We start from the raw sequence: 16,758 nt of genomic DNA, 5'->3' as shown, positions 1-16,758 counted from the left end.
CGTTTACTTGCTGCATTTTGCGTCTCCCCTGTCATGTCTGGGTGCCCCTGCAGCTCTGTCCAGTGGGCCACATGCTGGTCAATAAGCCAGGGAGCTGCGGTCTCCACTGCCTGTCGAGGTGCTGGCATTCAGGAGTGCAGACCTGTGCAGACCGTGGGCTTTACCCATGTGGGAATGGCTCCCGAAGCTTACTCTTCCCGTTTTTTGCCTCATCAGAAAATTGGGTTCTTGGTGTTCCTAAACTTGTTTCCTGAGGATAACAAGTACCAATTGCTTCAGATCATTGTGGGGGCTAAATGAGATAGTGGCTGTCAAGTTTTTAGTACAGTGTGTGGCGTGTGGTAAGTCGCTGATGAAAGTTAAGTATTTTATTATAACTATTGCTAATGTGGTGTGTTGACATGAGCTCTTGGAATTTCTCCCCCACTTTCAACTTCTCACCTCAAAGTAGAAAAGCTTGCCCTTATTTTGTGAAACAGAACATTATTATATCAATGGCTTAAAAATCAGTTTATTGGAATTCTATAAAGCAAACAGGAATTCATAATATTTTGAGGGTGGTTGGAAGTCGCTGTCATATTACATTTACTCTCTAGGAAATGGGTTACTATATATAAAACACCAACTTTCTCAGTGTTTAATTTCTTCCCACTTTTAACCAAGGTCAAATCATCTCTTAGATTTGGGAACTTGAAGTGTCGGAGGTTAAGTTGACATCCTGTTCTTAGGAATGTTAACTAGTATTTCCTCTAGCATCCAAGAATTACACACTCCTTTACATAGTAATTCTTGACTTTATCAAATGTAAACTTACAACTAACTGTTAACCGCAGTATGGTGATTCATTGTACCCCATTGTTTTTACCAGCATCTTTCTATGCTGTATTCTCCTGTATCTATGATGACATCCTCCTGTTCCTGTGGAACAGTGCCAGTGGCGGTTTGAAACTCCACTGGTTTGTGAGGGCCATCCCACTTATGATATTTTTAATGTTTCTTTATCCTAATCTGTTTTTTTTTCCTTAAAATGTAACTTCATTGTTTCAAGGTGAGACAGTCACAAAAGGGAAAAAAGAGGAAAAAAAAGAATCGTTGCAGTTTGTTGATTGAATAGCAACATTTTTTAAAAAGTGGTCAAAGAAGGTGGATCACATTTTTTTAGTATGTGGGGTTTGCAATTTGGGGAACATTTGTTGTACGACTCAATACTGTTGCCACTTAAAAAAAAATTATTTGGCGAGAGAGTGCATGGGGGTACAGGGTAGGGAGAGACGGAGAGAGAGAATCCACAAGCAGACTCCTGCTGAGTGTGAGTCTCCTGTGGGCTCCATCCCAGGACCCTGACAGCTTGACCTGAGCCAAAGCCAAGAGTTGGCCACTTAACCAAGAGTCGGCCTCCTGAGCCACCCAGGCACACCAGAAGTTTACTGTTTAGAGCTATAGAATTTTAGAGCTAGATAGGAGAGACATGTGATTTAGGAAAGACCACATATCTTTCTTCCATTTGAATGCAAGGGAAAGGACCTTTTTGCTTTTCATCTTCCAACTTCATACACTATGGTTTTTCCTTTTTATAAAAATATTGGGGAGTATCTGGGTGGCTCAGTGGGTTAAGCACCTGCCTTTGGCTTAGGTCATGATCTCAGTGTCCTGGGCTCGAGCCCCGCATTGGGCTCTCTGCTCAGCAGAGAGCCTGCTTCTCCCTCTGCCTGCTGCCTACTTGTGCTCTCTCTCTCTCTCTCTGTCAAATAAATAAATCTTTAAAAGAAAAAAATATTGAACAGGATTTAAAAAAGTAGATGGAAAACCTGTTGGTTATCAAATATCCATCAGATGTGTGTTTACAAAATATCATGTATAAAGTTGGTATATATTTATTGAACTAGAATCTGCATATACTCTGTGAATATTTGAAATGCTCCCTTCGTATTAAGGAAACACTGTAGAGTGGTTGCCATCCAGCCCTGGTGTATACTTTCATCTAATTCAAGATTTAGCACCTCTTCAATATACTTAACTGTGTACTGAGGTTTGTCAGAAAGTATCTAGTACTTTCCAAGTTATTTTTCAGAAAAAAGTTTGCCACTTGTTCTTTGATATCACACTAATAATGTGTTTGTAGAAAATGTGTGAGCTCGTACTGTCTGTGAACGTTCCCGTGATGACCAGAATGTTCTGTATTTGCTCTGTCCTATATGGTAGTTACTCGCCACCAGTGGCTGTTGGGCACCTGAAGCGAGGCTCATGAGAGTGAAGGACTGAGCGTTTAGTTCTTTTTAATTTTAGTTAAAGTTAGCCGTGTATAGCTGGTGACATAGATATCTGACATCTCAGCCATAACAAACTCTTTAGATTATCAGGAAATAAGGTGTAGGGCACAGATAGAACCAGAACAGGTTTTTTTTGTCACCTGTGTCCCTACTTTTTTAATCTCTCACCTCTTACCAGGTGGACTTAAAGCATGGGCACCCTGTATCTTTTGGCCCTGTTAGATGGTGATAGAATGTAGTGATTCATACGTGGTAATGCTGACACAATGCCCATTGTTATTTTTGGAATAAATCCTTGCTATCAGCCAGTTGTTGCTAAACATGGCATACTATTTTAAGTAGTGTGAATAGAGTATCTTAGTTTAAAAGTATAAGTAATATTTCAAAAAGTTATTATTTAATTTAATTTTTTTTTTTTTTTGCCAAAGAAGTCTTAGCCATAAATGGTTTGTATGAAACATTTATTACTTGGTTTTGTAAGTTAGAAGCTATCACAGTTGATGAATTTTTTTTTTTCTCCCCTTGAAAAAGATTTCTCACAATGTGATACTAGATTCAGTCTCCCTGTTCCTGGAAGAAAAATTTCAAAGTGTGTTTTCTCCAGTGCTTATGGCTGACAGCTATATCTTGCTTATTGGTCCCTTATGATACACTTCTCATATTTCGAGGTGGGTGTATATCTTTTTTTTTTTTTTTTAAAGTAATCTCAGCACCTGTGTGGGGCTCAAATTCACGACCTCGAGTTCAAGAGTTGCATGCTCTACTGACTCAGCTGGCCAGGTACCCCTGTGTGGCTCTCTCTTGAGCAGAATGTGCTAGTGTCTATTTAGCATTGAAGACAAGTAGAGAAACATTAGTTGTTATAAGATGTTACTTTAAGGTAAATTAGTCATGTACTAAGATTGATCTTGTCCCCAAGTGGCAGAGGTTAAATGAAATAATAGAAATTTGCATTATACTCCTTAGTTGATAGTTTTCCAAAAAGGACTGGAGGGTGGCCGGAGATTGAGAGAGTTGGTGGGCGGAGGGAGAGAAAGAGAGAGAGAGAGTGTGTGTGTGTGTGTGTGTGTGTGTGTGAAATAGAGACAAGAAATTGGGTCCTGGAAATATAAGGACAAGGAAATACCCTAATTTTTGCCTGGACTTAGCACCACGTTATATTCTGAGCTTCCTGATTAGTGTACAAAGGGAAACATGGCAAGATGTGTAATTCTCATCAAAAAGAAAGAAATATCTTTTTCTTCTCAGAAGGATGTTTTTTTCCTCACTTCAAATCCTAAAAGGAATTTTGTGTGGTATGTTTTCTATGTGTAGGAGATATGACTGACATTACAGATACGTTTCTTAGCTAGGGGTCATTTTATAACAAATATAGAAATAGTTGTTTCCCTTCATGCTGGTTTCTATCATGCCCTTTAATAATCCTGTCTGAGACTGACAATGAGGGCTACATGGTGACAGCTGTCTTGCGAGGGTTACATTGATCTGACCTAGGCAGCGCATCTCAGAGATCCTGCTTGGTAACTCAAGTGGACTTACACTGCCAAACGTGGATGGGTTGCATATCTTAGGCAATCTCCCCTAGATTTTTGTTCTTTTAATTAGGTCATGAATAGAACCTTGACAGAAGATGATTTGACAGATTCTTCAGGTCATCAATAATCTAAATTGTTGTGACTATATTAAATGCCACTGAATTGTTTACTTTAAAATGGCTTATTTTATGTGTGTTATGTGAAACTCAATAATAATTTTTAAAAAGAGGCTTAAGTACTAGTTTTCTGTTTTATCGGTGGAGAATAGACCCTCTTCTTTGGAAACCAGATAAGAGGGTTGTAGGGTGAACGTTTTGTTTTGGAAGTTGAATTCCTCACATGCATTGGTACCTGGTGGAAATCTCTCAGCTTCTCATGGTACTTGGGGGTCATAACAATGATTGTAGGTAGATCCAGTATTTCCCCTAGAAAGGAGTTCAGTGCTTTATTAAACAATTAATCAGAATTCCAGAGTAGCTCTGTCCAGTGGAGTTTTCTGGTATGATGCAAATGTCCTCTATGCTGTCCATTATGACAGGACGTGTTAGCACTTATGGTCATGAAGACTTAAAAATGTGGCTAGTGTGACAAAGCAATCACATTTTAAATTTTATTTAATCTGAACCAATTTAAATGTAAACAGCAACATTTGCCTACCGATTACATATTGGACAGTGCCGTTTTAGTCGTATTTGATAGAGCAGTAGTACTTAAAATATTTTGTCCCCTAAGAGAGTTTTGAAAAATTAAAAAAAAATTTTTTCGTTTTTGTTTTTCAGTTAGGATAAATGCATTAAAATTCTTGTGTCACCATCATTTCACTGAGTGGGCTTTTCTGTCCTTTCTTCACACCTCTTTCAGAGGAAGGCATTCCCAAATCGCCATTTGATTGGTGCCCCAGAGGTTTTTATAACTTAGGGCGATGTACTATAATAAGGTTTGGGATGAATGAAAGGCGTTTTGGTAGAAAGAAGTGATTGTAGAAAGGAAGACGGAAAAGGAGAAGCAGCAGAAGGCTGGTCGTTTTTCTTAGAATGTGTGCGTTCCTTGGGAAACTGGAAAGTGAGCCCTCCAATTCTCCCTGGCCCTCAGAAACAGCTCAGAGCTCTCCATGAGCACACTCATCCTGTTCAAAGACCACAGGAATGTCAGTGTGATGTGGTGCTCTTAGTTTCTTCTGCACACCAGGGTCATCCAATGTTGTCTAATCAGAGATGCCCAAGCTGCTAGTGGGGGCCTCACGGTCCCCTCTCCGAAGCAGCTCAGTAGGGACTCGAATGCGTGTCCAAGGCTGAGGAGGCCTGCTTTTAAATGCCGTGGGGATAGCTGTGGCCCCAAAACACCTGAGAGCAGGTTTTGCCACCTGTCGAAAATCCCGAGTAACTTTTCTGTAGATTGTTGAGTCGCCTGGTCTCCTCGTACACCCACTGGGATGAGTTCGGTAACGAGACAAGCTGGCTTTTGCAGGACACGGTGTAGTCGAGAAAGGAGCGTGGTTGCCCTGCTGGGCCTTGGAAGGTGGCTGGTCTTGGTGGGGTCGTTGTTTCTTCGCTTCTTTCCTTCACCACACGTGTTCGGTGACTGATGCATGTGCAGTAAGTGCTGAAAACGTGAAGATGAACAGTCCCTTGTCCTTGCCTCTGAGCTCGCCGTAGCTGGTCCTGAGAGGTTAAGCATGTGTCTGTGTCACCACGGAGGAAATGCTGCTGCAGACGGAGTACTCTTCAGGTACGGTGATGGCACAAACAGAGACCGTTCTGTTTCGGTCTTTACAGAGGCTTCTTGTTTGAGGCTTTACAGAGGCTTCTAGCTTTGGAAGTCTAGAACATATAGACATTCAGAGTTGATTAGAATCTTTGGGATTGACCCAGTTTAACAAGATGGTACTTGGGTGTGTGAAGACTGTGGAGGCCACGCAGAGCTTCACATTATTTACAGTATGTACAGTTCCCCTCTGTTGCCTCTCTTTGCTGTCAGCGTACAGGGAAGTCCAGATTCATAGTGCAGGGGGAACAAAGGTTGATTTCCTTGAGTTTTACTTGATTTAGGACTTTCATCCAGCCTCTTCTGTGCCTCTGCTACATAGCAGAGCTCCCTTTCTTGGTCGAATTTTCCTTGATCCCTTGTATCCTTTGGTCCTTGTTGGCTAAATGGCTAAATGAATGTCCTTTGAGTTCTTAGCAGACTATACCTTTCCTGTTAATACCTTCTTTCTTCTTATTAGGTTTGATAAATTGATTATTGTGCAACTTTATATTTACTTTATTTTTCTTGAATGCGCTTGACTCTTAGGGTTTCCAAAACTCATATAGGTGCCTTTTCACTGTTCTTTAGGAGATGTTTTCTTTGGTAGATGTTTTTATCAATTGTCAATTTTATCAATTTGTCAATATGTTTTTATCAATTGAACAACGCTCAACAAATATTTATTACTGCTTGTTCTGTACCAGGGATTGTTCTAGGCATAGCTATGACCATAGCAGTCATCATGAAGTTAACATTGTAGTGATAGAGGTAACCAGCCAGGTAACTTCAAAATGTTTGTGTATGTTTGTGTAATAATAAGTGCTATTAATTATGAAGTAAAATAGAACTGAATGAAGGGATAGTGAACTATAGAGAGTGATATTGTAGATAAGTTGGTTGAGGAATGCCTCCTTGGGAGGTAACACCGAGCAGAAAACCTGAATAAAGTAAAGGGAGTAAGCAAGTTATGCAAACATCTGAGGGAAGTGAGTATGGCCTGTGCAAATGCCATGAGGCAGGAGTGTGCTTGGTATGTTTGAAGGGCAGCAAAGAGGCCAGTATGTTTGGAGTATAGTGAGTGAAAGAGAGGTAGGAGCTTCGGTTACAGGAGTAACTGGGGGTCGGATCAAGTAGGGCATTGTAAGCCATATTGTATGGAGTTGGAAATTTCTTGTGAATGAGTTGGAAAGTTATTGAGTTCCGAGCACAATGTGATATAATATATTGTGTATTTTAGCAGGCTCACTGCTCTTCTCTGTGAGGACTGGATAGGGCCGGTGTGGTAGTGCAGGGGGACAGTTGATCAGGCAAGATATAATGATGGCTTAAATTAGGGTTGTGGTAGTAGGAAGTGAGAACAGATTTCATGTGCTGACAGGATTTACTGATGGATTGGAAACGGGGTTTGAGAGAATGAGAGACCTCAGGTTTTCAGCTTGAGTAGTTGGGAGTTCAGGAATACTGAGAGAAGTGGTTAGGGCAGAAAACTCACATTTCACTCAGACATGTTAATTTGGAGCTGCTTACTAATGAGACTCAAGTAGAGGTTTCAGATGGGCAGTTGTGTAAGGGAATTTAGAATTTAGGGGAGGAATTAGAGTTGTCATTATACAGATGGCATTTTCTGCCATAAGCCTGGACCATGTTATCTAGAGTGGATGGGTAAGAGAGAAATGTGAGGAGAGGACCCTTGTGCAGTCCCTTATTTCATACTCTACACCAGGGGATCCAGGACAGTATGACGAGAAGAGTAGTCAGGAAGGTGGAACAGCATCCTGGAACCAAGTAGGGAAAGGGTTGCAGGGAGTGAGGGAGTCATCAGTTACGTCACGTGAGGCTGAGTAAGATGAGGACAGAATCTTGCCTGTCTCAGTCTTTATTTTAAAGATTTTAATTTTAAGAGACTCTACACGCAGCGCGGGACTTGAACCTATAGCCCTGAGATCAAGAGTTATGTGCTCTTCCAGCTGAGCCAACCAGATGCCCTGTACCTGTCTCAGTCTTAGAGGCCCACCTTTTTTCATATTCTTATATGCTTCCATACAGCATAATGAATTAATTATTCTTTTGTTGTTGAATTTTAATAGAAGTCTGCATCTGAGTAGTAGTTCACTGAGAGGTCATTATAATGGCACTTAGCATCTACCATGTTCTTGGTGGTATTGGCTCCTGAGACACAAAGATGAATAAGAAAATCCCTTCTAAACTTCTCAGACTTGTAACCTTGGAAGAGAATGTATGTACATTTTTTAGGGCAATGCTCAGCACAGTGAATGTGAATATTGAATGAATAGCGTATAAAAGCTAACGATAAAGTGGTTACAGTTCATTGGTGGCAAGACTAGGATTAGATTGACTTTTGGTTTCTATTCTCTTTCTTCCAGTGGACATCATTTTTTTTTTTTTTTTAAGATTTATTTATTTATTTTAGAGATAGGAGAGAGAAAATATCGAGCAGGGAGAATATCAAGATACTTAACCGACTGAGCCACGCAGGCGCCCCAGTGGACCATCTTTAAATGTGAAAAATAGCCATCTTAAAGCTTATGAAAATATTTATGGGAGGTTGTCTGCTTAAAAAACAGCATTGCTGCACTTCCAAGGTACCAGACATTAGTAGAAAGCTTTCCGTCAAGATGAGAAATCAGATTCCCATGATGCTCCTGGACAAGGGATCATACCAGTTTTTGTGCATTGCTTGTTCCACTTTCCTGTTGTCTTCTTTTGCTAAAAGTGAAGGAGAATGAATGTGGCGGGGTGGGGGGCAGTTTGGGGAGGGCGGTCTATGGTATTGCTTGAATTGGCAAGCTAAGCATTTCTTTTAAATTCTTTTAAAAGCATTTCTTTCATCTTTAAAATGGATGTAAATTTTGCAATCCACTTAAGTATATCCTGTTTGCTTAGCTGTTTGGTTGTTTAACACCCCCTGCCCCTCCCCGCCATCCCCAGCTGCGGCCCACCCCCCCAAGGAAATATGTGCTTTTTTGGTTGTTTTGAATCCCTGTTGGAATACTTGCCATGTGGTCTTGGGGAAGTGCTTATGTTGGTGGTTTCATAATATTTTTACTTCACAACCTTGTAATCAGACATTTTTTTAAAAGTTTGGATGCATGTCTCAGTTGTGTGGAGTTAGTAAAATCTTCAGAAACCCTTGGCCAGGGCTGGTAGAGAGCATCTGCCTGGTAATTCCTCTTGAGGACTGGGGATGCCCTGGTTTCCCTTTGGTACGAAATGTGAGGTTCTGCCTAGACTCATCTGGATAAGGAATGAGGACTGCAGTACTCCCTTCTTTGACCTTCCAGATACCATGGGAGGGGGCCTGTCTCCTCTTTTTAGTCCGTTCTTCACCAGACCTCTGGGTCTTCACCAGTCTTGTATCTTCATGAACTCTCTGTGCAGATTCTCTCAAAAAGTTCCTCCTCCTCCTCTTTTTTTTTTTTTAAAGATTTTATTTATTTGAGAGAGAGAACATGAGTGGGGATTGGGGGCAAGCAAAGCCTGACAGGTTCAATCTCAAGACCTTAGGATCATGATCTGAGCCGAAGCCAGACGCTTAACTGACTGAGCCACCCAGGTGCCCCTCAAAAAGTTCCTTCTTAAAAAACAACCAAAGCCCTGTCTTTTTCTAGATACAGCCCTTGCTTTCTTCTCCCCAGGCACAGTGAACTGATAATCAGTTCTTTCAGACCTTCTCACCTCCAGGCTTTTGGCCCAGAATAGTCACCTGCAGTTTAGAAATGGCTTCTTCTGCAAAGCCTGTTCTTACCTCACCAGTGTGGGCTCTGGACTGTTCCTCTGTGCCCCCACAGTGGGTCATGTCCTCCCCATGTTGTGATCCTTCATCTTGGAAGGCAGTAAAGCACAGTGTTGGACAGTGTGGCCTTGGAGTCCTGGTTCTCTCCCTTATGAGCTGTGTGATCTTGGGTGAACTGCATAGCTTCTCTGGGCCTTAGTTTCCCATCTCTAAAATGAGACTTCTACTAGAACCTGTTTAATCCTGTTGTCAGGAAGATGAAGTGAGGTAATACATGTAGTGTGCTCGCAGTTGTAGCTGGCTACACCGAGTGTCTGTAAAGTCCAACTGCTGTTCATGTCACATTGTAATATTATCACTGCTACTGTAATATTTTTACTGAAATACTCTGCCCCCTCCTGTGTATTCCGAGCTGAGTGAGATCAGGGTTTCTGTCTGTCATCTTCTTTCGTACCCTCGGTACATGGCACATGTATTCTGAGGGTGTTTGTCCAGTGTGGTATGCTGCGGCAGGTGTGGGAGAGAAGAGGTCTGGGAGCTATGGGGAGAATGACATTCAGGAACCCCCTGTGGAGGAGACCCCTCCTTGGCTGTGTCGTGTCTGACGGGTGGAAGTCAGCCCGTCCTGAAGGTCAGTGGGCAGCTGCTCCAAGGGCTCCCGGGAGGGTACATGGGGAAGGTGAGGCTGCACGGGTGGAGCCAGCAAAGAAGCTGAGCAGTGCCCCAGGCAGTGCTGTCCAGGGGGACAGGATGTGAGCCACATATGTCATGTAAAATTGTCTAGTCACATAAAAAAAACAACAATAGTGAAAATGATTTTATAATATTTACAAAATATTTTTTCAGCATGTAATATTTGTATATTCTTTCAACAAATACTATTTAATATACAAATCTGAATGAGATAGAGGTCGTTTCCTTTTGCTGCTGCTGCTGTTTGAACTCTTTGAGCCCTGGTGTCGTTTTACCCCTCTCGGGGCAGACCCGCCACATCCCAGGTGCTTGGTAGCTGCTCTCTGCCAGCGGGGGCAGCGGATGGCCTCAGCCTCAGGAGGACTGGGTTGAGAGGTAACGGGTCTGGAACTGAGACAGCAGCAGTGTGCATGGAAAGGTTGAGGAGGGGGAGTAGGACCACCATGCTGCCCTCTTGGGTACTCTGTGAGCGGTGGCTAAACTGCTGGGCTGAAGAATTCAGGAAAAAGAGCACGAGATTTTTTGGTTTGTTTTCAGGAATCGAGGGGCAGGAGGTTAGGATGGTGAGTTAGGTTTTGGGACTGGAGGTTTAGAGTAGGACCTTGGACTCCGTGGCTCAGAGCTTCATCTGGGGCTGTGTGATCTTGGGGCCTGGCAGGTGGAACGGAAGCTCTGCGGCACACCCAGCACCCGCTCCCTGGACCAGCCATTTCCCCCTCTGCCCACCGCCCATTCAGGTGTCCTCTCTGGTTCTCCCCCTCTCTCTGGTTCAAGTACTCCCTTCGAGGACTTCAAGGGAAGATAGATGATCAGCCCCACACCCCCACCAGTAGATGGGTTGTGGTCAGAGCCAGCAGGAGAAGCATATATGTGTCAAAATTTGCAAACATGTTTCAACCTTCCATCTAAAATGACTGAAGTGTTTTGCAGTTTGTAAGCCATTAGAGTTTTAAAGTTTATTTTAAAATGTACACACTCTTAAATTCTAAGCTATTTTTGATACAAAGTATAATAGTTCAGCAATTCCTAGAAAAGGTACTGTTTTCATTTTTAGAGGTCAAACTCTGAGAATTTTCTAGGTCTCTTTCCAGGGAGTACTTCTGTTGGGCACGGTCTCTGTGGGAATGAGATGAGTGATCGCAATGAGTTCACAGTAGAGAGGCAGTGCTTGTCGTCTGTTGAGTCTTACTTAGGATAGTCAGAGGTGAGGCGATGAACTCATCCATCCATCCGTCCATTCATTCATTCATTCATTCATCAGTGAATGTTGTTGTGCATTTACGGTGTGCCAGTCGCTGTGAGGTTGTAGAGGTATAAAAATAAGCTATTCTCCCTTTAAAAAAGCCCCAGTTAATAGGAATGTAACTGCAATGAAGACAGGGAAATGCAGACTTGTATGGGATTAGGTACTTAATTATTTCAGGCCCAGGAAGAAAAGGGATGGTTGACTCAGGGAAAAAGAGTGCTGGAGAAGTTTGTGCAGAAAGAACCCAGGCCTTGCTGAAGGACCACAGACGTTTCAGCCTTGCCTTGGACCAGTCAGTCCAGTGTGCATTATGTGTGCCCGTACTCTTTAGGTCCACAGTGGCCAAAGGCATTCTTCTGGGTACCACGGAGGTGCAGCAGCTCTGAGGTGTGATGGTGGAGGGCGGGGGATGATGGCTGTGTAACATCCGAGTGAGGCTTGGGGAGACTCTGACATTCACTCCGTGGTTGCTCAGCCTGCGGTGTCAGTCTCCGCTTAGGTGTTAGGGACACGTTCACGCATACGCACACACATGCACACACTGTATATACATAGAAACAGGAGCATAACGTGCTTTCCTTCAGGGCTGTAGTGCAGAGGGTTAGAAGGATCTCACAGTAAGTAGTCAAGCAACGTGGTAAGTAGTCCTTGGCCTTGGAAGAGTGTTCGATCAGGCCTCAGGAGGAGATTATGTTTAGTTGTATTTCGAAGATTGAGTAGGAACGGGCATTCCAGGCAGGGGGGTGACACATCCACAGGCACTAAGTTGGGAGAGAGCAAAGTGTGTTCTGTGACTGCATTTGTTAGCCTGCGACGGCGCATGTGTTAGGTGCAGAGAAGCAGAAGTGATGGGAAAGATGGGGCCGGCAAGGACCCTGGCCAGCCACACTGGGAGTCTCTGTTTTAAATGCCGTTGGTGGGGATCGTTGACAAATTGTATGAGCAAAGCAGCACAGGTAGTTTGTGTTTTCGAACGACCTCTCTATCCCCATACAGAGAGCACACGGAAGAAGGTGAGCCCAGCAGCAGGAGGACTGGGAAGGAGAAGTGTGGGTAGGGTCCAGTGAGGGAGAGGGACAGACAAGGTTGGATGAGTGGGAGTCATAGTGACAGTAACCAAGATAGGAAAGCAAGCTGGTGGAATAAAGTGCGTTGGATTTTTGGGCTGCTGATTTTAAGGTGCTGAAAGAAAATCAAGTCCCAAGTAGAATCAAGTGTCTGGATTTGCTGCAAATGAGGGAGGAGTGGTCAATGACAAGGTGTAAGGTGAACACTGGTGCGGTAGCACAGAGGTTTCCCTTCTCCAACTTTGATTTTTTGAAAAATTTTAAAGCTATAGAAAAGTTGAAGGAATAATGCAATGAGCTCCTGTTTGTCTTTTCCCTAAAATTGCCAAGTCTTATCACTGTGTTACATTTGTGTTCTCTGTTACTGCCTAAACCATCCTGAAGGAAGCCAAGGGAGATAGCCATGGAGGTTTTGGGTAAAGAGCTCTGAGGGCAGAGGCAGCTTGTGCAAAGGCCCTGAGGTAGAAGGGCCTTTGTCCTTTGTTGTTTGTCTGTAAATAAGGAATCTATGCAGTTGGGAGTGGAAGAGCACAAAGGAGGATTATAGGAGATGAGATCAGGGAAGCGTTAGGAGTCCGTATCATTCACATCGTTTAAGGTCTTGTAGGCCATGGCAAGGACTCAAGATTTTACTGTGAATGAAATGAGCAAATTTTGGAGGCTTTGAAGAGAGCTGTGACATAGTCTGATTTACATTTCTAAAGGATCCCTCAGACTGTGCAGCAAATAGACTGGGGTGGAGGACAAAGTTAGAAACCAGGGGTTAGTTATAGAGGATGAGGATATAGAGGATGATGTATACAGACAAGGTCTTGCAGTCCCTGGACAAGGAGATTATTGGGAGAGTGGAAGGGGCAGCCAATGGGACTTAACAGATTGGATCGAAGGAGACTAAGTGAAGAGTCAGGGATGACTTCATGTTTTTGGCTTCTTCTGCTGGTAGAGTAATAATGTATGGCATTGGAGTTTGGTGGACAGAATTAAGGATTTGTTTCAGAATGCATTAAGTTTGAGACGCTTGTTAGGACATCGAAGTGAATATATCAAGTAGACAGTTGGATAGAGAGGTGTCGAGTTCAAGAGCATGGTCTGGGCTCAGAAAGAACTATGGGTTTCATCAGTCTGTAGGTGCTCTGTAAAGCAGTGGAACCTGAAGAAGGAGGAAGCCTGCATGGAGCGGAGATCCAAACATGGAAGCTTGCTGCAGCATCTCAGAAGTCTCTTGTGGAGAAGTTGACGAGAAACTGGCCAAGAGCGAGCCTGCAAGGCAGGAGGGAGAGGACTGTCCTGGAGGTGGAGATCGCGTGAAGAAGCTTGGAGTGGGAAGTTGTGTCAGGTCCTGCTGTGAGGTGAGGAGCACTGAGAGGGAGAGGAGGCCTTGGAGATCACCGTGATGAGAATATTAGAGCGGCTAGATAGAGCAAAGATGGCAGTGGACAGAAGGAGGAGGAAGACAACGAATATGGTCACTGTCCTGAGGATTCTGCCCAAAGGGGAGCAGAAAAGATGGCAAGAGCCGGAGGAAGATGTGGGGTCAAGTAAGGGTCGATAAATACTTGAAAAACTGAATGGGCCGTGGAAGGATGCCGTAGGTGGAGAGAAGAGTGTAAAGGTGACAGGCAGATCCGGAAGTGGGTTGGTACATAAATTTGGAGGCTAGAGCTACATGGTTCATTGTGGCAGACTTCTGGAAGGGGCCGGGTAGACTTCTCTGAATTACTGAAGAGTATTCCCTGTCCCGGGGTGGCTGGAAGCCAGCCTGGAGTTTGGCTTGAGCTGGTGTCTCCTGGCTGGCGAGGCTCACAGGGCTCTGGTAGTGCCCGTCAGTGCTGCTGCAGCCTGCGTCCTCACCTGGGCTGTGGGGGGTTCGGGTCCCTGGCAGTTCCTTCCTTCCTTCCCTCAGTTCAACTCTGCCCCCCTGCCCAGAAGTGTCAGCACACTGTTTCCGGGTGAGACAGTGTCATTTTCTCGGGGCTCATGCTGAATGACTTGGGGTTTTTGTCCTTTCTGCCTTACCCGTGCTTCCCCTTCCCTGTCACCTTTCCGTGGTTTATTTGGTGTGGATCTTCAGCTTCAGAGGTGTGCAGACATGAATGCATTTTGTATTCCAAACATTATTATTCTGTGCAGACGGAGATGTTTAAGACACATTACTTTAGGGCTGTTAGATTGAGCAGAGGCTAAGCTTACTGCGGGAAAACCTAGCAGATGTTACATGTCTGTGAAATGAGATTCTCTAGTATTGGAATACTGTTCTGAGAGTTTCCCTTTTTTACAGGAAAAGAAATTGTACACTTCAACATTTTGTTGTTTGGGTATATCTTATTTAATTTTGTACTGGCTAATGCAGGTTTTTACATCGGTTTTATTCTTTTTTTTTTTTTTTATTTATCTGAGAAACTCTCTTAGTATTTCCTTCTGAAACCATCTTCGTTTTCTAGCTCCATCTTTACAAACACTCATTTCTTTTTAAAAGACAAGTTGCGGTAGCTGTGGTTTGAGCAGGACTGAAGTCAGGCTGTAACAGCAGACCCGAGCTGCAGAGTTAGGCGGGATTTTATAGATCAGTGAGTCCGGCTTGTCCGTCTCACAGATCTTGAGATGATTGTTTTCCCACTTGATTGTAAAGCCCCACAGAGTAAATGGTCAAACACCAACCCTAATACTGAGTCCTTGGGTCCATCCTGCTGTTCTTCCTTCTGACAACCTGTCTAAAAAGAGCTGCTAGTACAGAAAGGAATCTGCCCAAGTACGCGTCTGGCGCTTTCCGTCTAATGCTGGCATACTCAGTGGGGGCTGTGGACCCGCATAACCCTGAGGACCTTGGCCATCTGGGCCGCGGCCACTCCGGCTGCCCCGCCATCCCTGTTAGTTTGGTCTTTCCTGGTTGGAGGTAAATCCGTTCTGCGTGTTGTTTCCTGTTTGCCAGCTGTCCCTGGAGATGATGGTGGTAACGGATACAAAAACTTGAGAGGCTGTTCCTAAGATCATTTCTATTTACATTTCTGAGTTTGCTATAAGAGAAACTTATAGAGAGAACTTAAAGAGAACATCTTTAGGTTCTTGAATTAGAGAGTGTTAGCAGACATATGATTATTATGTTTTGTAACCACAGATCTTATTACCCTAATACTTTCAAATAGTAATGTTATAAAATATCATGAAAAATCCCCACTCCTTCGTTGGTGGATGTTCTGTATTACTGAAACGCACCATCTTATTGTGAATAGTTAATTATTTGTTCCCCCTGAATTGTACTTTGAAAGTGCAATTTATATTTATATTAAAATATAAATACTGACATTTTAGGTACAAATGAGGATTTTGTCAAAAGTCATCTCAAGTTACACATTTTCAAAACATGGATTTTTTAAATATAAAAAGTTAAAGTAGAAACAAGTTGCCTAAATATAAATTGTTACATAGTAGCCTCATTGAAGCATTTTCAAATTGTTCAAATATTTTCAAATAGATACACGTATCTAAGAACTATAAAGAAGGCTGCTGAGTGGATGTTGACAGTAAGACACAGGGTAAATCAAACGGCAGTTTAAACGAAAACAGCTTAGTTCAGAGGGTACTGCTGTTTTATAACCATATTTAAAAATTTGTTCCTCTTTTACTCCCTCAAACGGAGTTCAGGGATATAATGGATCCCATTATAGGTAAAAGGTCTGTGACTCAGCCATCGAGCTACTCAAACTCTTGGCTGTTTTAATTGCCACCATTAAAGCTTTAGTACTTTTATCTCATAAAAATAGATATCATTGATGTAAAATGTGTGCCTGTTGAAGATACATTTGTACCTCTGCCCTGATGGTTAGCTAATCATCCATTTGTGTTTGAAGTTAGTTAGATTTTTATGCAGATGGGAACTTGACATAGATCAGTGATTTGTTCAGATTTAGTCATTTAATTAAGAAAAAAAAATGCCATGTAGTAATAAGGATAATACCTAGCTAGAATATTTTCCCAAAAGAAGCTTGCTTTGTTTTGGCTTGCATTTTAACTACATTTAATTGATGGAAGGATGGTGGACTTTTACCAAGCTTTGTCTTGAACCCAAGAGAGTAATAATGTTTCTCTAATTTAAATGCTGTGACTTTAACAATTCAAGGGAAATATAGAAGTCACTCTCTTGTGACACATCTGTGTAAACTTAACTAGGGTAATTGGCAGTATTTCTCTGCCCATCTTCTGCAAAGGGGAAGATATCAAGGTGTGAAGGAAACTCCAAGAACACAGCAGGAGCTAAATGTTAAAATGGGAAAAGCTATTTTGTTCTGGGCTTTTCCCTCCAGTATGCTAGGGAGTCATAGTCATTCATTATTCATATTGCTTTGCACAAACAAGGTACAATGTATTCATCTAAAATGAGTACATCTCAAGAAAGTTTAAGTTCCCAAATACTATGTACACACTTATTTCTCTGTAGTATAAACAGAAG

The 16,758-nt window shown here is 42.8% G+C and overlaps 1 protein-coding gene across 3 annotated transcripts in view; it reads left to right on the top strand.

Moving 5' to 3' along the window:
• CHD7 (chromodomain helicase DNA binding protein 7) overlaps nt 1-16,758 on the top strand; it is a 188,987-nt gene that overhangs the window by 75,978 nt on the left and 96,251 nt on the right. Inside the window, exon 1 of one of the 3 annotated variants that reach the window (XM_044245546.1) lies at nt 12,753-13,660. The exons of the other annotated variants lie outside the window; for them this stretch is intronic. Within the exon in view, the coding sequence (XP_044101481.1) occupies nt 13,502-13,660 (159 nt within the window). The 5' untranslated portion in view covers nt 12,753-13,501. Of the gene's footprint in view, nt 1-12,752; nt 13,661-16,758 lie in introns of those variants that run through there. 3 annotated transcript variants of the gene reach the window in all.

Source organism: Neovison vison, chromosome 4, assembly GCF_020171115.1.
Source record: "Neovison vison isolate M4711 chromosome 4, ASM_NN_V1, whole genome shotgun sequence".
Classification (NCBI taxonomy): domain Eukaryota; kingdom Metazoa; phylum Chordata; class Mammalia; order Carnivora; family Mustelidae; genus Neogale; species Neogale vison.
The sequence above is the reverse complement of the archived record's forward strand: the minus strand, read 5'-3'. Positions and strand labels throughout refer to the sequence as shown.